The following is a 23,188-nucleotide window of genomic DNA, read 5'->3' as shown; positions in this document are numbered from 1 at the left end:
AAACAGGAATGCAGAACAGTGCAAAATAAAATATACTAAAATATTATAAACTTTTACAACATATATTAGGCTGTCAACCAACATTATAATAATTTGTCAGATTGTGAATACAGTACGATTGTTTCAAACGTAATCGATTTACCCGCTATACTTAGTTCCTAAGTTAAACATTCTTAATATAACTTCACGATCAACAACAAACAAACGTTTCGGGTATTACATAAAAAAAAAATCATAACTTTTTACAATACCATACAATTATTTTTTTATCCTTACCACCGGTTAAAATCACATTATTCTCTGCGGATACCGATAATGCATAAATTGGTCCTGTAATTTATTAGCTTTTAATTATTTAAAACGAAATATTAATTTAAGATTCTTGTACGTATACTGTAAATAGAAATAATTAAAATATATTTTACCATCATGACAATGTATTTGTGAAACAAAAATTCCACCTTGACGGTTCCATACATTAATGTTTCCATTACTGTCTCCTATCAGTAAAAACGTTTCCAACCACGTCAATGTCAAAGGTTCGTATTCTATAGTTGTACGATAAATTTGTGTACTTGTGTGAACATCAATTATATTCAATACGTTATCTTCTGCACACGATATTATACTTTTGCCTTGTTGATCAAATGTCACTGCGTTCACTTTGCAAGTGTGTCCTGTATAAAAGAATCGTGTATATTTATATGTAGTAACAATAAATGAAGTAACTATTTTAAACTGTACCTTTTGCAGTAAATTGTAAGTTATAAGAATCAAGGTTCCACAAAAAGATTTCTCCATCCTCTGTACCAGATACTAGTAACGTTTCATCCCTATAAATGTTCCCATAAGGTACAGTTTTGCAAATGTATTGTACGATGAATGATTTTATGAATCGAATCAAACGAAAGGATCACCTTGATATATTAATACATGTCACTTTAGATTCATGATCCAACTGTGCAATAAGGCACTCTGCTGGTTTAATTTTTGGCCCAGAAACATAGCTTTGCCAAACTTTTGCTGTACAATCCCACGAACCGGATATAATAATCTGACGAGAAGGACTTAAAACTAAACAAGAAACAGCGTCCTCGTGTCCTTGCAAAGTATCTATCACTCTGCCAAATTCCACGTCATAAAATATTCTGTAAGAAGAAGCTATTTAATAGAGCAGTTTAAGTACATGGAACTAAAATACATATTTATGTCGATTATTTACAATGAATTATCCCAGGAGCCCACAACTAATACATTACGATGAGAGGATGTGTTATAAGATATGCAAGAAGAAAGCGGTAGCATTGATAAAGCTACGCTACGCGTTAATTTTTTGTTTATAATACTGTATAATTTAAGCATTCCATCTTGTCCCACTGATATTATTTCATCGATTGTCTCCGTATTCGTCATGGTAATGCTGCTTACACTTTCCTTATGGGACTGGAATGTCATTAATTCACGTAGTTCAAAGGACTTTTCAATGGGATTTTTATCTTCTGGAAGAAATTATAATTTCTATTACTTAATAAATCTGTTCCACTGAGGAGGTGAGCGATAGCAAAATGTGGTATACCTGCTCCACATTTGATAGACATTAAAGCAGTTTCAGTATATAATTTATCCAGCGATGAAGCAGAACGCTTAGGGTGAGGTAGAGTAAAAACTTGCTTTGGTATTTGACCAAACTCCATAATTTGTATCTCTAAACCGTGTCTATCATTAATGTCTCGAATAGTGTCTAAATCTATTGCTCCCTCATAGCATAAATGAAAAAATACTGAAATATAATGTGTTATGAATTATATGCTACTGATGAGATCAATTTTAGCATTCAGCATTAATTTACTATTATCAGCTTTCTCCGCTTCAATTCCTCGTTGCTTGTATCCAAATATTAAATCAATCCAATGATGAAGATTCTCAGATACGTGATCGTTTTCCAAAGCATTTCTTAATACTTGTATGAAATGTGCTGGTCCTGAAATTTGACGATAATTGTACGAAGATTCCATGTAATGGTTAATTCCATCTTTAAAAATGTGTAATACCATTTGCCCACGGTGGTAACTGTACATCTCCTATTTTTGTACCGTCATATCGATAGCCAAAATCGATACCATAACTATTCACCAAAAAATCACCGCCACTGGTCGTGTCATAAAATTCCGGGACCAGTTCTTTAAAGTCAGACATGTTCACCAAAACATTTTTCCATACGTCAGCTAGACTGTTAGGTGTTTTTGTTGGTAAGAGTGAAAGAAAAAATCGCTTCTGCAGAGTCGACAGTCATTATGTTTTTTTTTTTACAGTATAAGAAGGAATTACCATTAAATTTTGCATTGTCTGTGTGATACAAAATCACATTCATGTATACTCATTAAAGCTTTGCTTTAAGTCGAACGTTAAACGCAATCTTCGAATAGTTAGAAGTCTGAGTTCGTACTTCTTTGTCATAATTTTGATTTATAATTTTTATATAAAAGTACATACCTGTTGAACATTCTATCCGGATGATCGAATCTTCCATTTTGTAGACACAGCATATACTGAGGGTATTTTCGTACTAAATAAAATAATACAAATCCTGGTGCACTATAATGTGAACCGTATAAAAACTTTGGTTCAGACATTTCCGTATATCGTTCCTAAAATACAATTACCCTATCATCTTCTTCCTAGCATGTATAATCTAGCTTTCAACAAAGTAAAAACTGTATACCTTCAATCTTTCTAATCTACTTGGTTTAAGTGCTCCAATAGGTTTGGAAAGATCTCTGTATATATTAGGATTACTCAAATCCAATACAGAAGATGTGTAATCTTGTATTACCCATGGCATTACTGGATACTGAGTCAAATCATGAAAAGTTCTATCCGCTAAACTGAAAAAATGCGTTTATTGAAAAATAAAATAATACAAACTCTTATTTTAACTTCTTTTCGCGTAAGAATTACCTATTAATGTATAACAGGTAATCATAATTTGATAAAGAACCATGTTGCCATCTCATGGTCATTTGATCCTGAGGTATTCCCTCTAAAGACACTGTTGGTTGATTTAATAAATTCATATAAAGTTCATCCCTATCTTTTTGATTTTTTAATGATATGAACAAATGTTCAGCCTTATTTTCTGGCTGCTTTATCCATTTAATTTCAAGCCCCTGTAGCAAGTAAAATGACATGTACACCAACAGCAACAGTTACATACATTGCATTTAAGAAACAATACTCACAACTTGTCTTAAGAGAAATCTTCTCTTTATAATATTGCTGATATCCTTCAGCTGTATTTTTAGAACAGGATGCTAATGGTATAAAATTGATACTTTAATACTGGTTTATTACAATTATGTATGAAGTACATACCTGATCTAAATTATTATAAGGTTGGAAATAAATTCTAGAGGTTGTTAAAAGTATTCTTCCTGGATTTATGACAAGAGGTAGTACTTTATTTGCTTGACTTTCTAACACAACCTGTTCGTATAAATCTTCCAACCAAGATGTATCAAATGAGACTCTAGATTGTCTGGAGTGTACAATGGCCATAATCTAAATCATAATAATAGATTGCTTATTCTGTTTTATAACATAACATAATGGACATAGCATTTATAAAATATACCATGGCATTCTGTTCAGCAGTTGGTAACGTAGCTGCTCTAAGCAATTGCAAAATCTGCGGAAGACAGTCTTCTACTTTTGCATAATTAAAGTAAAAGTAGAAAGTAGCATGTTCATGAATAAACTTGTATGGCGCAAGTATATTTTTTTCCAACATTTCTACATACTGTTTACATTGGACTGACAGAACATTGGTACGTCTAAAACATAAAAAGAAATAAGTATGTTACATATGCTTTATACTTTCGTGAGTTAAAAAATTCAAATACCTACTTCATTATGTCACTGCCAGATTCACATTGATCAATAGCTATGGCTTCTTTCAGTTGTATTTTTATTAAAGGCAAGTTAATATCCTTATTTACAAATACCAAAGATTTTGAACATAATTTCAATCTTCCATCTATCCATTTTTGCTCTTTGGAAGTAGAAGTATCGAGCATTTCCATTTGAACACTGTAATCTTCAAAAAAGATTTCCCCAGGTTCCAAAAGGAGCATTGTAAATCTGATACATGTAAAAATATATTAATAATCATTTATGCTTCAAATACAACCTTATAATAATAAATACACACTGTCTTTTATATTCATGCATATGCACACATTTACTAAATAATGCTATTTACACATATGAATGGTCAAAACAAGAGATACATACCTTTCTTTTTCCATTGCTTCAAAATTAAATGTAAATTATAACAAGCATTAATAATGACCATTACATATGACCCAGATAGATATTATTACACAATAGTAGAATTTACGTGATCATTTCTCGATAATATGTGTTTAAATGGAATATATATAAACTTTATTTTAGGTTCGTGACAGTATGAATCATCATGTACGAGTATATTTGGAGTATCTAAAATGTATGTACGGTCTGCTCAAATAAAATTTTCTTGTTCGGTATATTTTTGTGATTAAAACTTGTTCACTAAGTATCTATACAAAACGGAACTCGCTTCCCCAAGATTCTTACTTCAGTAAGTGTTTTGACATCTTTGACATTCCCCTTTGATTACACTGGATTACACTATATTGTCTGTCTCCCTCTACACACATCGCTTAGAACTGGTGACAAGATTATAGAGAGCAATGGATACAATTCTGCGATTGCTTCGATTGCTTCAACAGCTTATCATTAGATAACGGATTCTGTATATTTATAACAGTCAAAAATTGTCTAAAACACAATACAGTCAAAAGTTTGATAAACTTTAATACGGTTGTTACCAGTGGGGGTAAAAATTATCATACATGACTTTGATTCGTTGATTCTTATAATGCCGCCGAATCATATATACATCTTTATAAGAATCAACCAATCAAAGTCATGTATGATAATATTATTCTCATTTCTTGTTTTTTACTATACCTACAGAATACATATTTTCCTCGAACATTTCACCCGAGTAGACTATATCTAAATAGTCGACATAGGAAAGTAGTACCCTCTACTTGGTTGAGCATCACTGCCTTTTAAAGAGAAACAAGAAAAGTCGAATACGTTCCGGTTCTCTCGTCGCGTTTCTCAAATCACCCATATCCGCATATCATCAATACGACAGACCGGCGATCTTCGAATAGGTTATTCGTAATTCCGCGTGCAAAGTTCTTTTGTAATTGGGATAGTTTTTGTTTGATTATATAGCAGCTACGATCTACCATGGAGGAGTTGATGAAACACTTGCATAAAATAAGAGTACCGCAGAAACACGACAAAATATATAATGACGAGTGTGTTTATTCTTTCGATACCCCAGTAAGATGTCATGTCTATTAAGTAATTAGAGATTATAATGTGCAACGGCATAATTGTTGTTTTCCTTTTAAAGGATAGCCCCACCGGCCTTTACGTTAATCTCACCACCTTTTTGGGATTAGGTCAGGATCATCTAGAGCGTTATTATCAATTAACTGAAAATCCTGTGTTTTTACACATCAAACGAAGAAGAAAAGAAGTGAGTCATCTGTTATTTCTGTGCAGCATATTTATAATAGTTAGAACGAGATTTCTGACACAACATTATTTGTCTTTTCACAGATTCAATCTGAACATCAAGGAGATGGTCCTGAGAAAAAAATTACAAGATTGGCTATTGGGAAAGCTGATGGTTTTACTCCGGATCAACAAAAATACACTTATCATGAATCTTATGAAATTGTTATTCTACCAAATTTTACAACAATACCTTATCCGTCAGATAATTTACCACAAGAGGTATCTATGAGATGAAAAATAAAAGTATTATCCAAATTACTTTTACTATTTTCTAGGTTGAGCACGCTATCAAAATTATATTAGAGGCTGAATCTGCAACGAAGATAGCAGAAATAGAAAGACTTTCCGAAGCTTGGGATGGAGAAATAAAAGCAGTATCAAAGTAAAATCATACATAAAAATATTAATATAAATCAGTTGTATTCATTATTTGTATTATTATTAAATCTTTAGGCATGCCTCAAATCTTAAACAGCTGGACAATGGGAAGAAAGTACCCCCAAGTGGATGGAAATGTGAAAAATGTGATCTCACTCAAAATCTGTGGCTTAACTTATCCGATGGCAGCATTCTCTGTGGACGTAAATTTTATGATGGAACTGGAGGAAATGATCATGCAGTTGAACATTATAGTACTACTGGTTATCCTTTGGCTGTGAAACTAGGAACCATAACTAAGGAAGGAAAAGCTGATGTGTTTTCTTATGATGAAGATGATATGGTCGACGATCCACATTTAATACAGCATTTGTCTCACTGGGGTATTAATATTACTCAAATGGAGAAAACCGACAAATCTATGATAGAGTTGGAATTGGATCTTAATCAGAGGTTTGGTGAATGGGTTGCACTTCAAGAAGCAGCTAGTAAATTAACACCTTTGTATGGACCTGGATATACAGGACTTGCTAACTTGGGAAATTCGTGTTACTTAAATAGTGTTATGCAAATGTTATTTGTTATTCCAGACTTTGTTAAAAGGTTTGTAATTTAATCTTATACAAGTAACTTTAAACCAGTTTAATCTTAAGCGTTGCTAGTGTCTCCATCTGGTACATATCTGTTAAATTTTTTGGTATCGGTAATTGCAAGTAAATTTCAGATTTGTAGACGGTGCGTCGCAGATATTTCAACAAAGTTATACGGATCCAGCAAATGACTTTAATGTTCAGATGTAAGTTGAGAAAAAAATTGTTTCCCATGTCAAGAATCATTTGAAATGTGTATCAATAGGAATTGTTAATGTTGCAGGGCTAAGCTCGGAATTGGTTTACTTTCTGGAAGATATTCAATGCCACCAAATAATGAGAATGAATCACGTCAGGGTATTCCTCCACGGATGTTCAAAACGTTAGTTGGTCGTGGACATCCTGGATTTTCTTCAAATCGGCAACAAGATGCACAGGAGTTCATTCTTCATTTGATAAATGTTATAGATGTAATTAAATTGAACATTTGAAATTTTTGATACTTGTAATTTTGTGTATTACATTTACATTGTAATACTAACATCAGAATATTGATCAAATAGCGCCACAGTCGCCATCAAACGAATCCTAGCGACTGTTTCAAATTCAAAGTCGAGGAGAGGTATCAGTGCAGTCATTCTAAGAAAGTGAAGTACACTTATCGTCCAGAATATCTTCTGCCGCTCCCAATATCTCTGGAATCAGCGATAAATAAGGTAAATCAATTACACCATACAAAATTTCATTTATAGGTATGTATACATTCTTTGATAAATATATTGATATGTAGAAACAAGTCGCAGCTTACGAAGCTCTAAAGAAGGAGACAGAAGCGAAAGGACAAAAGCTAGACTCAAATACAGTAGTCAGACCTCGTATAGAATTTTTGTCTTGTCTGCGAGCGTTTGTCCAATCCGAAACAGTTGAACAATTTTACAGTTCAGCCCTAAATGAAAAAACAACTGCGCAGAAGTAAGTATTGTGTTATGTTATATTATCATGTATACAAGTTATATCACGTACGGCTTTTCTTTTAGAACAACTAGACTCGCTAGTTTTCCGGATTATTTATTAATTCATTTAAAAAAGTTCACGGTGAAAGAAGATTGGACTCCCGTCAAGTTGGATGTGGTCGTTGAAATGCCAGAATTGTTGGATTTGAGTATTCTTCGGGGCCATGGTTTACAGTCCACAGAGGAATTGTTGCCGGAGACTACTGGCTCAGAAACTCCACCACCTGTTTACGATTCCGTTGTATTAAATCAGTTAACAGACATGGGATTTCCACCAGAGGCTTGTAAAAGAGCACTGTACTTCACGGAGAATCGTGGCATAGAAGCAGCCACTAATTGGCTAATGGAGCACATTGCAGACTCCGATTTTGCGGATCCTTTTCTACCCCCTGGAATCGATGCAAAACCAAGTACATATTATCACTGATTTGAATACTAAGAGCATGAAGTGTTACTTTGTTTACTTATTCATTGTATTTTAGGAAAAGATAAATTCATGGCTAACGAAGACGCTGTAGCTATGGTAATATGGATGGGCTTTACGAGAGAACAAGCAATAAAAGCGCTCAAAGCGACTGATAATAATTTAGAACGAGCAGCAGATTGGATTTTCAGTCATCAGGCTGAATTAGATGCTTTGGACGTTGATGATGAGCAGGCACATTCCGAAGAGATATTTAGAGACGGAAGTGACCGTAGGTTCTTAAGAATATTATCAACAGTATTTATACTTTGCTTTTGAAAACCTAAATATGTATTGTTCACTATTCAGAATATAAATTAGTGGGCTTTATGTCACATATGGGAACATCAACAATGGTGGGACATTACGTATGTCATCTTTTGAAGGATGATCGATGGGTGATATTCAATGACGATAAGGTACATATTACAAGAATAAAATATGCTTCAATAAAATCACTAAAATATTCACATAAATTGGCTATTGCAGGTTGCGTTGTCTGAAAATCCACCGCTAAACTTAGGATACATATATCTATATAAACGCATGGATTAGATTATACAGTTGTTTTATATACAAAATGTATTCTATTACACTTTAACAATAAAAAAAAGCTGACAGAGAAAACTTTCACTCTAAACTTAGTACGGAATCGTGTTAAGATGGAACCTTCCCCATAAAAAATAAGAAAACACAAGGACGTAAAAACATCAGTTTATTTTTCAACAATGGCACCATTTTATAACGTGTATATAGCACTTCATATTCTTTCAAGTACAAAGTATTACTATCACTTCAGCAGAACTTGCTATACGTATATTAAAATATTAAGTCATTAACATTACTAGCAATTTCGAATGCAATATGATATACTATATAAACACAGACTGTTTAATAAATTGCAGAATTCATATTACAGTAGTTTTCACATAAATATCGATTGTATTTTACAAATGTCTAATTATGTTTTCCTATAGTGTACAAAATTCACATGATAGTGTAAAAATATATATTTAGAAATACTTTAAGTAGAAGGCCACATTAGTAAATATTTATGATTATTGTATCAAATGACTGATTACTTTTTGTAAGGCAATACTGTCTAATATAATTCTCTTAAGCTACACATTGATTCCAATTTTATATTTTACAAGTTATTCACATAAACAATGCATCCGGTATTTGAAAATTAAGACGCATTACTCATACTGCATTTAATTTTGTACGTATTTACAGAGAGAAATTAGTTCTGAATGATCCTTTCCACGCGAAATTGTCGTTTGATTGTCCGATTTATTATTTACAACCTTGTTTCTTACCTTGTATTCATATCTATATGATCCTATAAATATAAATTTATTATTTTCCTAACGTAATGTTATTTGTACATTAAAAAATACTTAAAAAAGCCTTGAAAATGCAACAATACGAGCTTCAAAAATGCTCTCACATTAAAAGTAATTGAACTGTAATAATATTTCTGATAGAATATTAAATAGGCTGTTTCGGTACTATTCTAGCTAGCTGCCCTAAGCTGCAACCTTGTGTTAGCACCCCCATCAATTATCCCAATCGATGGTGGAATGGCAAATATAATATTGTCTCCATCCTTTTTGAACGTCGGTTCAAGGACATCCGGTAGCACTTTTACCCTTAATACTTTGCTTTTGTTTCCTAACATACACTTAAATTTTGCATCAACCGTAACTTGTAGATCCGCCGAACGTAATCTGTCAGAAAATACATTACCTTAATACAGAATAATAAGATATATTGACATCTGGAAAAATACTAAACACAACACAATACGCACTGACTATATCTGTTGCTTAAAATGCCAACAAGTTCTCCGATTCTGTCATCCTTCGCAATAATTGACATTATGAAATCATTTCCTCGATTGGAATGAATCGTTATAAGCTGATCCCTTCCAGGTGATACACTTACACCTGTAATCTCAGCTATTGGCATACCTTTCCTTAAACTTTTGAATTTAGAACTATCAAGTTTGTATATCGTATGTTCAGTTACCACTAACACACGATCCTTTGGTTTGTTAAATCTACAAAAAAAAAAAAGAAAGTTCATTGTAATAAAATTCGAGGAACGTCGAAGACTGGTAAATATATGAAGTAACTTTCTATACGAACCTGTTGGTTTTTTTAATAAATGCACTAAATAAGACAGTTTTAAACCGGTCAGTGTTGCGTAGATTATTTATCGAAGAATTGAAGATATTATTATGAGGATTCTCATCCGATTTGGAAAGATAATTTCCTTCCCACCGCCTATCTTGTCCCCAATGTTGTCGTTTTGAGTGCAGAACTGCGCCTGCAGCCATCTGCGATAATACTGACGTTACATACAGGAAAACACATAACATACGTTAATACAAGTGTATACCTTTAACCGTAATTGTGGCCAGTCCTCCCTAGGGATCTTTCTGAGAATCATCCATGCCCACCATCTACCATACATAATTTTTAAGGCAGATATTACGTGTCTCACAGCAAAATTTTCGCGAGGCCAAGTTAAACGTTTTCCGTAATCGGGCATCGTTTTCGCATTGCAAAACAGCCTTACCAATTGTTTAATGTAAGTGCGTATCTTGTATATTCGATAATATTTCATTATGAAGAGCGCAGCCTTCATTTTTTTATACTTCTGCCGACATACGTATCCTCTCCATTGCTTTTGCAGTAATATTACAATACCCGGTATCAAATCGCTACGTGCCTTTTCTAAGGCAAAAAGTGTTTGCGGAGAGCGAATGAAGATTTTCGTGTGACCGTATTTCACATCATTACTAAAACCTTTCTCGTTCAATAAAGTGTTCACACCATCCCTGTCGGTGCCACCTCTAAAATTTGGCCATGTATACTGTGATATCATTTTATACCTGATAGAAAGAGGAACTTATTATTGATGAATTAATACTAATTTTGTTTTTATCTCTTGTTAGTCATAGGCTATGACTCATAGCAAAATATTAATACCGTTTCAAAAATCGGTCGTATCGTTGCCGATACGCGAAACCAGCTCGCCTGACCAATACATTCTCGACAAGGCCCAAGTATCGCACCTGATGATTTACTCTCTCTTCGTCGAACACGACCGGTGATTTAACTTCATTTGGCTTTATACATCTCACGTAGAACGGTTCTTTGCTTGTTAAATTCTTAACCAGAGCTATCATGGAATTACGGAAAAGTGTTCCAGCTGTTAAAGGTCTTTTTGTTGTCTGAAACAGGGCAATGAATGTATAAAAATGAACAAATATATGATAATTTTATTACAATAGATTAGTCTCCTTACCTTTAGAATATTTTGAGCACCTTCAGGCCACATTTTACTAATTATTGGATTACTGCTCTTATAAAGTAAGCGTTTAAAGTCTTGGAACAATGTATCTTTATTTTTGTCTAAAAACCCGATGACATTATATATCACATCTCCTGCATAGTGTTTGATCTTAAACTGAACTTTATGTTGAAGTACTTTATCCGTTGGTTTCAATTGTCTGGAGGAATAATGCTTATGATCGATCAACTTTTGATCCATAGCCTCTAAAAGCATCTGAAAGAATTATGTTATAAAACAACAGTTACATTTGCCAATCTAAATAGTAAACTATGAATACTAACTTCATCTGTAACTTTGCCAACATTCAGGCAAGCTTCATCCATAATTGCGATAATTCCTTTATGCGATTGCTCTACTAAATCACAAATTATTTGGTTATTAAAATAATCGATATTTTTCCATGCTATTCCTTCGTTCTTATATTCTTCCTGTTCTTGTTTCAGTACCAGTTCTAAAACATTGAATTATTATTATAATACCATTGGGAGTATACTTTTATTTCAGATGCGCTTACCAATGAATAACTGCTGCAACTTTTCATTACAGTAATTAATACAGAATTGTTCGAAGCTATTAACATCAAAAATTTCAAATCCATATATATCTAATACTCCAATTACTGTTCTGTATCTTTTATATGTTTCCATGTCGTTTACGTTAATTGCAGCGTTAACACGCGATACAATTTCATTAAATAATCTTTCATATATTGCCTGTAAAATTTACATGTAACTTATTAGCCATTTTATGGATCATCATTGATATAAACATGAAACAGCAAAAAGGAAAAAATTATAAAGTTACTTTTGCTAATGCATCTCTTCCATATTCCGCTTCTGTTGAAGTATGAGTTTTTTGCATAACTTCTCCACCTGCTGCTATTACTCTTTGAGTAAGAGCTGTACTCAATTCCTGAGGGCTAATAGAAAGCAAGTTTGCTGTATCATTTAAAGCAGTTTTGTTCTGAATTAAGAGCTTGTCCTCGTCAAGTTTAAACGTGATGTTGCCCTATAATGCATAAAAACAAATTTATGTAAGCAACAGAACAATGATATTTATATCTCCTCTCTATATTAATAATAACAAACCAAGTGTAATATTCCGGCAATAACATTCCACACTGTTTGCATTTCGTTTTGTGTAAATCCAAGAGTGGACATAGCAGAAGTAACTGTTTTGTATTCACTTTTATCAGTAGGACTCGCTTTATTACAATTTCCAGCGCCAACATAGAAATATGCAGCTGGGTCCCTTACTAATCTTAGCTTATTTAGTTCTGCTTCACTACAGCCATTCAAGAGCTATAATTATAAATAGTATTCCTTAAGTACGTTCTGTGATATTAAAAAGAATAAAAAGATAAAGTAAGAAATAATACCTGGTAGAAACAGTGAAAATTACGTTCACCATTCTGCTGATACACAACTCTTGATTTTTCCAACAAGTAATTGGTAACATGGCCACCAATTGGATCTCCTTTGAAATTGAAGTCTATATCCATGTATTTCCCAAATCGAGAAGAGTTATCATTTCTATTTGTTTTTGCATTCCCAAAGGCTTCCAATATTGAATTAGATTGAATAAGAATATTTTTTACTCTGACATACAAAAAAAATAATTTTAAATTCTAAGAATAGAAAATCCTAAAGACAAGTGTTATAGCTTTGTTATATTCTCTATTTGGTTAAAATAAACTACATTGACCTATAAAAATTTAACTATAGTAAATTACCATTCTAATTTATTCTTAAATAACTTTTATATTACCTTTCTATTTCTTGTTGACCACTTAAATTTGTGACTGCAGCAATGTACTTCATAATAATTTTACTTGCTTCAGTCTTACCAGACCCTGATTCTCCACTTATTACTATGCAAGTATCACGTCGTTGCTGTTTCATCTCTTTGTGTACTGCATCAGCAATTGCAAAAATATGTGGTGGATTCTCAAATAACTCTCTATCTGCAATATAATTGTCAATAGTTCAACCATGACCTGGTAATGTATTATTCATTATTTTTATGTACATATAATTATATACCTTTATACTTATTGATATAATCATTATTGTATATGTTTATGCTTCTATATGGATTTATACTGACACATACTTCTCCAATATATGTATAAATTTTACCACCATTAAATCTGAAAACAATCAATAATGAAATCGTGAATAAACAATTTTAATTGCAAATGGCACTTTGGACATGCAGTAACATATCATAGAAAATAAGTTATCGTTTTGTATTTTATTTTATATGTTAACGCTAGTGCAGAAATTAGTTTTTATTTGTGAAAGATAAGAGTTATCTGTTTATCAAGAATACGTGATAGAGAGCAATATCTAATTTCAAATTTCAAATGTCGTCGTCTTTGTGACAAACTGACCTCGCGTAGTATTACCGAAAAGAATGCGTGTCAATTATCTATATATGAACTTTAAAATAAAATATTTACAATAATGGTCGAGTGTAATGAAAAGCTCAAGTTCGAACCGAGGGCGATGACTCATAGAATGCAGAGCCCGATAAGACTTCAGCATTAAGTGTTTCTTCTAAAATTAGACATTCAATCTGGGAACATATTCATATATTTTTGTACACGAAAACCTTAGGAATAAATTTATTATAGATTCAAGACTTTAGATAAATACAGTAATATAGAAATATATAAAGTGAATGGCTATTATGATGCTGAAATAAAAGAGAATTGTATCTAAAAGATATCGACATCGAGAGATTTTAATGCAGCGTTAGGATATGTTTTAATTCGACAAGTTTTTATGGGTCAAGTTCAAATCCAAATACATCGAGCCGCATTACAACCACCTGCTAATACACGGTTAGCCACGCCCTCTTGGTGGATGATCTATGAAGTATAATACCAAGAAATGACCGGGAAGCGTACGGTACACTTGTCATGTTTCCATAGAAAATAGTCGCTTGCATTATCCGATTTCCCGCCAGTTTCCTCATTTATCGCGTTTGTCAGCATCATTCGTTGATACATCATCTCACCTGACTCGTAAGTTATCCACAACCTTCTCTACAGTGATCTCGTCCAGTAGAACCAGGTCGCCAATACCAACTTCATCTTGCGCTGCCATTTTATTCAATGATATATAAAACACACGAATTTACAATTCCATATGCAAGCTCTACACGTACAAAAATCGTCGCGTGTTGGAGACCAGCTCCTTTCTACGAACCGTCTTCGCTGCCGAGCGAACGACGAGTGTACGATTCAGTGAAAACTTCCGCCGACCTATTCTCCTCCCCTCCATGAGCGTGTACAGTTGCGATGATGTACACTGACGTTATCTATTTGCCTATTTAAAGGGGCAAGTGGATATGCAGTTCACAAATGTATATTGAAGGTACCAGTACCAATGACTATCTAAAAATTTTGCGTAAAGGGAATTCGCATATATATATTTTCCTCATCTTTTTACATGATTACACTTTACCTTCCTTTTATTTCGAAGTGAACTACAGAAAGTGAACATAGATAAATCTGAAATGGACACGATTCTGAGAGTTCTATTTGGTAATAGCGTAGTGGCACTTGGAAGTAAGAGTCTTACTGTAAGACTTCTCGAAGTTACTCTAAAATGGATACATTATTTGAGAGTATTCTTGAGAGCAACTATATCGTAAGGAACCTTCAAATGGACACCTAGCTTTACTTCAATGCTATATTAGGTTGTCCGTTAAATTCGTAGTGCTTTTAATTATTTATTTTTTAATATTTGAGCTTCTTTTGGTAAAAAATCATGAAATTGAGTAACAAATGCCGAAAGGTCATGTAAAGAAACGATGATCTGTCAGTCAATTTCATGAGCTTTTACCAATAAAAACTGAAACATTAAAAACTAAAAACGCTACAAATTTACAGGAGAACCATATTTGCAATTTTGTAATATTTTTATTACGAAAGTATGAGTTGCGGTTACTTATATATATACAACATGAAAGTATTAATTCATACTTGTCTGCTTTTTCACAATTTAAATATTAGTGCGCTATACAATCCACACATGGCGACTGTTCGAGAGTTAAATTTATACCTGTTATACCAAATTCTCTTTGCATATACGTATATTGTACTGTGATACAGCTGAGGAAAAAAACTTTCTCAAGCGCATGCGTATAATCCAACGTGACCTGTGTACATGTCATACACGTATATATATGTTATATTATTCACTGTTATTTTTGGCGATTGGTATCGTTTGTCATTTAGTCTCTCGTGTGGTCGGAGGAGTCGTAGATGCTATTCCCGTAATCGGAAATTACAAGGATGGCCGAGAAGAAATCAGAACTACACTTAAATGGTACGAACGAGATTGCAACGAGACATAAAAATTATGCGGCTCCAGTCAGGTTATGGAGAAAATTGCAAATAAATGAGTGGACTTTCATTTTTCTACTCTTCATAATGTCATTAACCATCTTTTTGGGAAAATTGTACATCAATTATGGTAAGTGAGGTCCTGAAAGTATATGATATTATTTTGTTTTGTTAACAACTTGTCATGTGAAATTAACACGCGTCACTACATGTTGCATGTCTCCTCTTTTTCCTCCGCATAACGTTTAGTTAGCTAGTTCGATATTACTTGTAATATGTTTTTCTTTTTCAATATCTTCGTATTGACGGGCTTTAAACTTCTTTGCAAAATTTATATATCACATACTAAAATCTGAAGCAAGTCTGGCCGAATTTTTCAAGGATCTTTTATCGCTTTCGCTTCGTCAATTATTTTAAAGAAATTGATCAGGTATAAAAGAACAGAGTCATTTTGATGTTTTTTTTTATTTGCAAAAATTCGTAGTATTCAGCTTCTTTTTATTTTAAATTGAGTCTTCAAGTTCAGTATTCTTATATATTTATGAAAACAAACTGGCTTGTTGCAGCATTGCATGTTAAAAAGATAATGAGAAGTGCTGATGTTTTAATATGGTCTCTTTAGGGAATATTTTGCAGCTACAAAGTAATTCTAAGTCAATAGTACCATCGGCATCTATATTTTCAAACATCTACAATATATTTGATCTATCTGACACACCGAGTATATCAAAGTTCAATGTGAATCAATTAACAGCTATGAGTGAAAAGTTTGTTAACATCAGTCAATACGATGATGTTGTAAATGTAACAATGTTACTTTTTAAAACATATGGATGGCTAATAAAAGCTGCAACAAGTGGTCTCATAGTGATGAGTTTTACTTGGTTTATAATTTACAAAGATAGCAGTATTCCTGGAATCAATCCACCTTTTCCCTTTAGCCTTTCTAAGCAAAGGTAAGTATAATTCAAAATGATTCCATCTATAAATGTTAATCATTCAAATTGTTTATTAAACTTACATACAAGTATATTTATTATTTTTAATGTTGTTTGTGTTTCTTTCAGATTTGCAAGGGCATCAGGATTACAAATAAATTATTTAGTTGGAATATTAAATGGGATATTAATTTTCATCTACATGTGTCTTTAATATTATGATAATGTCATGACACCACAGCCGTGTGTCTATAATTGCATAATTACTTATTGTGCAATATTTGTCAGTGTTTATATTTATTTGTTATGTTAATTAACAATATTGCTTGCTAAGATTTGTATTTTTGGTAATTACTAAACTTAGTTTAGCAGTCAGCACGTGATATTGAGTAAGTAATTTATATTGTGAAACATTTAAATATTTTTTTGTGGGAGAAACATAACTGTATAGTAAAAATGTTGTTTGTACATAACAAAATAATATTTTCAAAGAAAAAAAGTAGTATTTTCTTAGAGATACGTGTGTAACTGAATTTAATGTTGAGATAAATAACAATTTTGTTTACTTAAAATTGTGACATTATAAAGATGCATTATTAATGTTACCAGTTTGTATACAAAAGCAAGTATCATCTGTAACTGGAATCTGCCAGAGGCATAATATGGAAGGCTATAAACATGCAATACTTAATATATAAAATTTCACGGAGTACAAAATAACTATACTATCCCTGGTGAATTCTGTTTTATATTGTCTAATAATCTTACTATCTAAGACTGATCAAGTGTCTTTAAACTTCTTATTTATTGATAAATTAAGATAAGCTTTGAATAGCTAAACATAAAAGTATTATATGTAGTACCTCTTGGTGTTGTGTATTTGTATAACATGTATATTTTTAGTTATTATGTGTATGCATAGAATATTTTTTTACATAAATGATAATGTAATATTGTTCCTCGGAAGATTTGTGTTGATGTCAGTGAATTAGAGAATTCTGAAAAACTTGTTATTATTTATTCTTAAACCACACTTTGTATTTGAATAAAAAGAAACACTTGTAATTCTGTTGTTAAGAAATTAAATTAATCGTATTCGAGATGTATATTCAATATATTTTTTTGTTCCTCTGGATTTCTCAAAAACGTATATTTCTCAATGCTGTATAAATTCTAAAAAATTGGTAATTGTGACCATTTAAATAAAACACCGATCTAACATTCCTGCAAAAGACAGTATGTATTTTTTTGAATAACGTAATCTTTCGCCAGTGCTGAACAAGAATGGACCAACGGGTGCCTTGTGAATAGGGGATTTTCTTTAGGTTACCGATGCATTCGAAGCGTATATAGATTAAAATATTATTTAATGAAATAAATATCTTTTCTTGTATTGATATAGGACTGTTTTTTTAATGCTTGGACAACATTGTTAATAAATTGATACAAATTTCCGATGGCTTGGTGGTGCCTTAGAGGTATACGATTGAGTGTCGTTCCTGAACACGTATTTACTTATAGTGCCTCTCCGAGTAACTAAATGGGTGTGACCCTCTTATTGGTGTTGGCAGTGATAATCATTGATGCAAACTGTTAAATGTGTCCTTTGCACTGATCTGTATAACAATCTGTTCTACAGATTAGTTAACACAATCTGTTATACAGATCAGCGGTCTTTGCCACTTCTTCAGGGCTGTACCTATTCGGCCCCACATACTTTTTTTTATTACACGTCTGAAATACTTTTTTCACTTTTGCAATTAAAAATATTTTTTTCTCTATAGGATGTAAAACTATTTGAGAAGCACTTTGTATATCCGTTTAGTATACATAGTCACAAAACATGTTAGCCGTTCGTGACCATCCATGACCGCTTAATTTGCCACCCTTGTCCCTTGCCACCCGAACCTGTTGTTTTTACGAAGTCACTATAGCTCGGAGAGGCACTCTGTGCGTGTATATGCGTGTACGCGAAAAAGTTAGTACTTAGCTGACTTAGCTCGTGTAGATCCGCTGACTCGTTCTTTGGTAAGAAGTAAGTGTCTCTGTTAAATTTTTCATTCGACTGGCCACAGTTTGTACTATTTCACTATTTTCTTGTGGCAGTAACGGAGTTCTCTTTCTCCAGGGTGCAGTTGAAACATCGTCTTTAATTATAAATTTTTGATACGTGACGAACGATGGATCATCAAATGTTCAAAATATACAATCAGGAAGACTTCAATAGGATCACAAGGGGTATCAAAGTTGCACAATGCATGCAATCGCGGTCGTCATCCGGTAATTGTGCTTCTTATGTTCAATTTTACTCGACATCACATATAAATGTGACCACGGTTGGCTTGATAACATGCTTCTATTTCTTACTTCTCTCATTTTTCAACGAGAACTTTTAATTCCTTTATTTGGCTGTCATCTAATTACGTCATTCGAATCAATTCCAATGAACACGATTGATATCTTCAATTCAAAGGATTTGTTAACATCCATATGTTTAAGGTTACATAGGTTTTATTCCGTCGAATTTGAGTAAAATTATTTGAGTAATGCAAAGTATAGAATTTTTTAAGTAATACCCAAGTAGATGAAAGCAAGAAGTACATGTATAAAAAGTATGATTTTGGTGCTTTAGTTTCAGAAACTGAAAAAGTACTGAGTCAACTCGACGAGTTAGTTGTATCAGATTCATTGAGCTGTTCATTTTGCAATACTTTATTTGAAAATAAAGCACAGCAGAGACTTCATTATAAATTAGATTGGCACAGATATAATTTAAAGCGGCGCTTGAACGGATTGAAACCTGTTAATGAGGATAAATTTAATCTCTTAGCTGATGAAGGTATTCCATTTAATAAAACATGAATTCCTTATGTATGATAATACATTTGGTAACGAAACGTATAATATTGTTGATATTATAGGTGATGTTTCAAGCTTGTCTGGGAGTGATATAGAGTCTGATAATGAAGATGACATCGATGTCTCTGATGCGGGAGGTTCAGCTAATGGACATTATGAGAGTAAAAACAGTATTAGCAAGAATAAAAAAGTAGAGAAAAAAGGAAGGGGTGTAGAATCAATTTCCGACAGCTCTGATACAGAATGTTCTGACGAAACTGTAAAAGAGAAGAAACTTGAAGCATTATTGGCTATAGCAAGTCGTCATTCCAAAGTTTTCTTTGAGAATGACGATGGATATATATTTAGTATATATAGGTGTTTGCTACATAATAAGAAGGTCCGTTCATTTTCTGTATGGCTCGGGAAATATAGTTTTGTGGACAATGTTTTATAAGCACAGACACACCTGTCTAGTATATTACATTGTAATTTAATCTACTTTGTTAGAATGACTTGGCGTGTCTATACTTACCAGATCAGGAGAGATGCAATTACATTTTAGGAAATTCCTGAGGTAGACAATGAGATGATCACTCAAGCATTAGACAGTGGGAGAAAGACGACATGGACTGTTATCATGATTGGTGGTGGACACTTTGCTGCAGCTGTGTTTCAAGGTATAAATTGTAATTTACCAATTGTTTTTGTTTATTACACGAGTACATACTTTCTTTTGTTTTCAGATGGCGAATCTGTAGTACACAAAACATTTCATTCCTACACTGTGAGGGCAAAGCAAGGATTTGCCCAAACTTCACGTACAACAACTAATCATGCAAAGAGCGTTGGAGCTAGCTTGCGTCGTTATAACGCAGCATCTCTACTTCAGGTGGTTTTACTTATTACCCTGAATGCTAACTGGTTTATATGCACGTTCTAAAATATTTTCATTTTTTTAGCATGTACAAGATATACTTGAATCATGGTCAGCTCAAATTAGTAATTCTTCCTTGATTCTGTACAGAGCGGTTGGACCATACAATCGCAGTGTATTGTTTGGAGGGAAGAATCCTCCTTTAGATAAAAACGACTTGAGACTTAGACCATTGCCGTTTCCTACTCGCAGAGCAACGTTCAGCGAAGTTAAGAGAGTGTATGATATATTGAGCACCATGGAAATTTATGGTATGCAATGCATTGAAAGTCAAACATTTGAATAGTTTAATTTTTAGACAATTTGTGTACATTAGGTTCGGCGGCTGACTTTACAGACTCTTTTCCTATTTCACCGCGTCAGCCGCTTAGGAAAAGAGTTTCAAAAGTAGATATGCTTATTGAAGAAGTGACGAATGAAGAAGAAAATAACGAGTGCGATTCTAATACTGCCAGTAATGTACGTAATCCTCAAGATAACGATAAAAGCAAGACTCCCGCACAAAATTCTCCAGAAAGGCAACATAAAAATTCCCGATCTCACATAGATAGGGCGAAACCAAGAAAGAGTCCATGTAGACCTTTACCTGGTAGGAATTATAACATGGAAAATACAGTAATTTCGATATATAGAACCAGTAATAATAATAGTTCTTCCTTATCAGATATTGTCGCCAAGTTAGCACAGTCATCTTCCGAGTCAGAACTAGACAGCCAATTAGGTAACCCCAATATCCCACTGGATAGTTGTCTGATTGAGCAGGAATTAGAAGTAGACTTTCGTGAAAATTTACTTGCTTTTCAAGACACTGTGCCTAGATATATGAAAAACAAGAAGTTCCGCCGACAAAGGAAGAGACCGAAGAAAGATGGCATGTATCCTGTGATTTACGTACATGGTCACTTCGTTTAAGATCCATTTTATATTTGAAACAAATCTGTTTTCAGACAACACAATGAATGAAATCTTAGCTAATGCTAAAACAAAATTATGGTCTGCGTGTAAATTGGGTGACAATGAATTATTGTCGACTTGTATCGGTACTTTATTATCAGAAGTAGAAAAGGTTACGGAAATGGAGGAACAGATTGCAGAAGAAGCAGCTGCTGAAGACAACGCAATTATAAGTACGGAGGATATAACAAAATTAGTGAACGATTTTAACGAGGACGGAAATACGATGTTGCATTTGGCGGCTATTGGTGGACATCTAAAGCTAGTGTGGTAAATTGGCATTGTGTAAATAAAGATTTCAGTTTTCTTTCGTTCGTACTATTACAAAGAGGTTTGACTTTAGGCAATTATTGGAGATTGGGTCGGATCCATGCAATAAAAATAAGAAGCTGCAAACACCATACGCGGCTGCAAACGATAAGGAAACAAGAAATACTTTTAGGAGGTTCATGGGTGCCAATCCTGATAAGTTCAATTACTCTAAGGTACATATTTTCAATATTTGACTGTTCCTTTAACAACAAAGATTAATTATTACGCTTAAAATGACGCATTTATTTATTATGAAGTCTCAAATACCCGGACCACTTACTGACGAAATAGAACAAGGAGAATTAGAAAGGAAGAGACAACAGAGAAAAGTGAAGCGAGAAAAAGAGAGAGTGAAGAAAAAAGAATTTGAGCTTAAGAAGCAAGAGGAAGACGCGAAACAAAGATTCCTTAGTCTCAGTGATCGAGAAAAGGTATGTGTTCCAAATAGTGAACGGATCGTGATTGTGTATTGTATTATCGGTATTAGTTTTATGTATGTATATTGCAGAGAGCATTAGCTGCCGAGCAGCGTATTCTAAAGCAGGGCTGTACGATGATTTCACGATGTTTCCAATGTGCTGTGAATATGGCTGGTCAGGTGCCATTCGAGTATAATTTCAATCGCTTCTGCTCCATGCCGTGCTTAAAGGAGCATCGTCTTCGCAACAAAGTTGCTACTTGATGGCATGTTTATCTTTAACACCACGATTGTCTTATAACTTTGCCAGCTAGCCTGATCTGTCCATTGTGTACAAATTGTGTTAGCTGTGTAATTTTTACGAGTTTAGATATAATTGTACAAGTCGATAAAATAACTTCGCAGAATAATCAAATCGGTAATATTGGTAATGAAATATATGCACTTCAAAGAATCCTGCAGAACAAGAATATCTTAATATATCATCACTTTCGTTTCCGTTGTTGTTTCTGACTGTGAAGGAAACTGAGATGCAGGTACTATTTCGGTTTTAAATGAAAAACTAATTGTAAGGGTCAAACAGCGTTCAAGTAACTCCGTGTTTCTTAAAAATTAAATACACTTTATATACTTTTCATGTTGATTACATTTTATATATAACTCTTTTTTTTTTGCATTATGTATTAAATGACATACCTACATAAAGAACTAACATTTTTACGCTAATGCTAAACGGGTAACTAAATTTCACACTCATATCCGCAGTATTACAGTCATACTGAGTTCACGATATCATAACATTGCGCTCATTATGCCTAGATGTTGTAATATCATAATGTGCAGAGAGAGAGAGAGAGAAACGAGTCTTTGGGAGTATGCATAATTCTGTAGGGAACACAAAGTTTCTTTTTCCTTTATATAAGATATTGTTTCGACTGGTGTTTATGAATTAAAACCGTGCCGATTTCCTGTAACTATCATTAACAGGTTTTT

At 33.2% G+C, this 23,188-nt stretch overlaps 5 protein-coding genes across 5 annotated transcripts; 3 read left to right on the top strand and 2 right to left on the bottom strand.

Annotated features, from left to right (window-relative positions):
* Nucleotides 1–82: 82 nt before the first annotated feature.
* Nucleotides 83–4,354, bottom strand: LOC107194865 (protein FAN-like). The gene is made up of 16 exons (XM_015584573.1): nucleotides 4,291–4,354; nucleotides 3,904–4,137; nucleotides 3,632–3,830; nucleotides 3,373–3,558; nucleotides 3,240–3,311; nucleotides 2,959–3,167; nucleotides 2,723–2,885; nucleotides 2,494–2,648; nucleotides 2,052–2,230; nucleotides 1,850–1,981; nucleotides 1,577–1,780; nucleotides 1,223–1,499; nucleotides 918–1,148; nucleotides 745–833; nucleotides 426–677; nucleotides 83–330 (listed from the first exon to the last, which is right to left on the bottom strand). Exons 1-16 carry the CDS (start codon nucleotides 4,302–4,304, stop codon nucleotides 233–235), a joined length of 2,694 nt encoding a protein of 897 aa, XP_015440059.1. The 5' UTR covers nucleotides 4,305–4,354; the 3' UTR covers nucleotides 83–232.
* Nucleotides 4,355–5,147: 793 nt separating this feature from the next.
* Nucleotides 5,148–8,699, top strand: LOC107194653 (ubiquitin carboxyl-terminal hydrolase 5). The gene is made up of 13 exons (XM_015584304.1): nucleotides 5,148–5,397; nucleotides 5,471–5,596; nucleotides 5,680–5,856; nucleotides 5,913–6,019; nucleotides 6,091–6,618; nucleotides 6,740–6,811; nucleotides 6,889–7,075; nucleotides 7,169–7,321; nucleotides 7,396–7,577; nucleotides 7,643–8,028; nucleotides 8,101–8,313; nucleotides 8,391–8,500; nucleotides 8,571–8,699. Exons 1-13 carry the CDS (start codon nucleotides 5,302–5,304, stop codon nucleotides 8,634–8,636), a joined length of 2,403 nt encoding a protein of 800 aa, XP_015439790.1. The 5' UTR covers nucleotides 5,148–5,301; the 3' UTR covers nucleotides 8,637–8,699.
* Nucleotides 8,700–9,597: 898 nt separating this feature from the next.
* On the bottom strand, nucleotides 9,598–14,711 carry LOC107194654 (myosin-IA). Its single transcript, XM_015584305.1, has 14 exons — nucleotides 14,466–14,711; nucleotides 13,487–13,593; nucleotides 13,212–13,407; nucleotides 12,823–13,042; nucleotides 12,533–12,745; nucleotides 12,249–12,452; nucleotides 11,959–12,157; nucleotides 11,726–11,895; nucleotides 11,397–11,657; nucleotides 11,078–11,322; nucleotides 10,485–10,980; nucleotides 10,232–10,422; nucleotides 9,895–10,143; nucleotides 9,598–9,811 (listed from the first exon to the last, which is right to left on the bottom strand). Exons 1-14 carry the CDS (start codon nucleotides 14,552–14,554, stop codon nucleotides 9,598–9,600), a joined length of 3,054 nt encoding a protein of 1,017 aa, XP_015439791.1. The 5' UTR covers nucleotides 14,555–14,711.
* Nucleotides 14,712–15,719: 1,008 nt separating this feature from the next.
* LOC107194945 lies at nucleotides 15,720–16,950 on the top strand. The gene is made up of 3 exons (XM_015584654.1): nucleotides 15,720–15,928; nucleotides 16,421–16,754; nucleotides 16,866–16,950. The coding sequence occupies exons 1-3, from the start codon at nucleotides 15,748–15,750 to the stop codon at nucleotides 16,948–16,950; spliced, it is 600 nt and encodes a 199-aa protein (XP_015440140.1). The 5' UTR covers nucleotides 15,720–15,747.
* A 1,940-nt stretch (nucleotides 16,951–18,890) lies between these two features.
* LOC107194829 (ankyrin repeat and zinc finger domain-containing protein 1-like) lies at nucleotides 18,891–22,762 on the top strand. The gene is made up of 12 exons (XM_015584532.1): nucleotides 18,891–19,016; nucleotides 19,369–19,575; nucleotides 19,658–19,974; nucleotides 20,140–20,254; nucleotides 20,321–20,466; nucleotides 20,537–20,762; nucleotides 20,828–21,100; nucleotides 21,176–21,382; nucleotides 21,459–21,735; nucleotides 21,809–21,950; nucleotides 22,035–22,208; nucleotides 22,286–22,762. The coding sequence occupies exons 1-12, from the start codon at nucleotides 18,917–18,919 to the stop codon at nucleotides 22,457–22,459; spliced, it is 2,358 nt and encodes a 785-aa protein (XP_015440018.1). The 5' UTR covers nucleotides 18,891–18,916; the 3' UTR covers nucleotides 22,460–22,762.
* The last annotated feature ends 426 nt before the right edge of the window (nucleotides 22,763–23,188 follow it).

Source organism: Dufourea novaeangliae, unplaced genomic scaffold (genome assembly GCF_001272555.1).
Source record: "Dufourea novaeangliae isolate 0120121106 unplaced genomic scaffold, ASM127255v1 scaffold8, whole genome shotgun sequence".
Classification (NCBI taxonomy): Eukaryota; Metazoa; Arthropoda; class Insecta; order Hymenoptera; family Halictidae; genus Dufourea; species Dufourea novaeangliae.
This window is presented reverse-complemented; position numbering and strand designations above follow the sequence as displayed.

Coding starts and splice junctions, on each gene's coding strand:
- LOC107194865 (XM_015584573.1), bottom strand. Junction 2,231..2,493: donor CCGGATAGAATGTTCAACAG/GTATGTACTTTT, acceptor AACACCTAACAG/TCTAGCTGACGTATGGAAAA. Junction 1,500..1,576: donor GTCTATCAAATGTGGAGCAG/GTATACCACATT, acceptor AATTTCTTCCAG/AAGATAAAAATCCCATTGAA.
- LOC107194653 (XM_015584304.1), top strand. CDS start 5,302: ATGGAGGAGTTGATGAAACACTTGCATAAAATAAGAGTACCGCAGAAA. Junction 5,597..5,679: donor TCAAACGAAGAAGAAAAGAA/GTGAGTCATCTG, acceptor GTCTTTTCACAG/ATTCAATCTGAACATCAAGG. Junction 8,314..8,390: donor ATTTAGAGACGGAAGTGACC/GTAGGTTCTTAA, acceptor TTCACTATTCAG/AATATAAATTAGTGGGCTTT.
- LOC107194654 (XM_015584305.1), bottom strand. CDS start 14,554: ATGGCAGCGCAAGATGAAGTTGGTATTGGCGACCTGGTTCTACTGGAC. Junction 13,594..14,465: donor GTGGATAACTTACGAGTCAG/GTGAGATGATGT, acceptor GATTGTTTTCAG/ATTTAATGGTGGTAAAATTT. Junction 13,408..13,486: donor TTATATCAATAAGTATAAAG/GTATATAATTAT, acceptor ATTATATTGCAG/ATAGAGAGTTATTTGAGAAT.
- LOC107194945 (XM_015584654.1), top strand. CDS start 15,748: ATGGCCGAGAAGAAATCAGAACTACACTTAAATGGTACGAACGAGATT. Junction 15,929..16,420: donor AAAATTGTACATCAATTATG/GTAAGTGAGGTC, acceptor TGGTCTCTTTAG/GGAATATTTTGCAGCTACAA. Junction 16,755..16,865: donor TTTAGCCTTTCTAAGCAAAG/GTAAGTATAATT, acceptor TGTTTCTTTCAG/ATTTGCAAGGGCATCAGGAT.
- LOC107194829 (XM_015584532.1), top strand. CDS start 18,917: ATGGATCATCAAATGTTCAAAATATACAATCAGGAAGACTTCAATAGG. Junction 19,017..19,368: donor GCAATCGCGGTCGTCATCCG/GTAATTGTGCTT, acceptor TTGGTGCTTTAG/TTTCAGAAACTGAAAAAGTA. Junction 21,951..22,034: donor ATAAGTTCAATTACTCTAAG/GTACATATTTTC, acceptor TTTATTATGAAG/TCTCAAATACCCGGACCACT.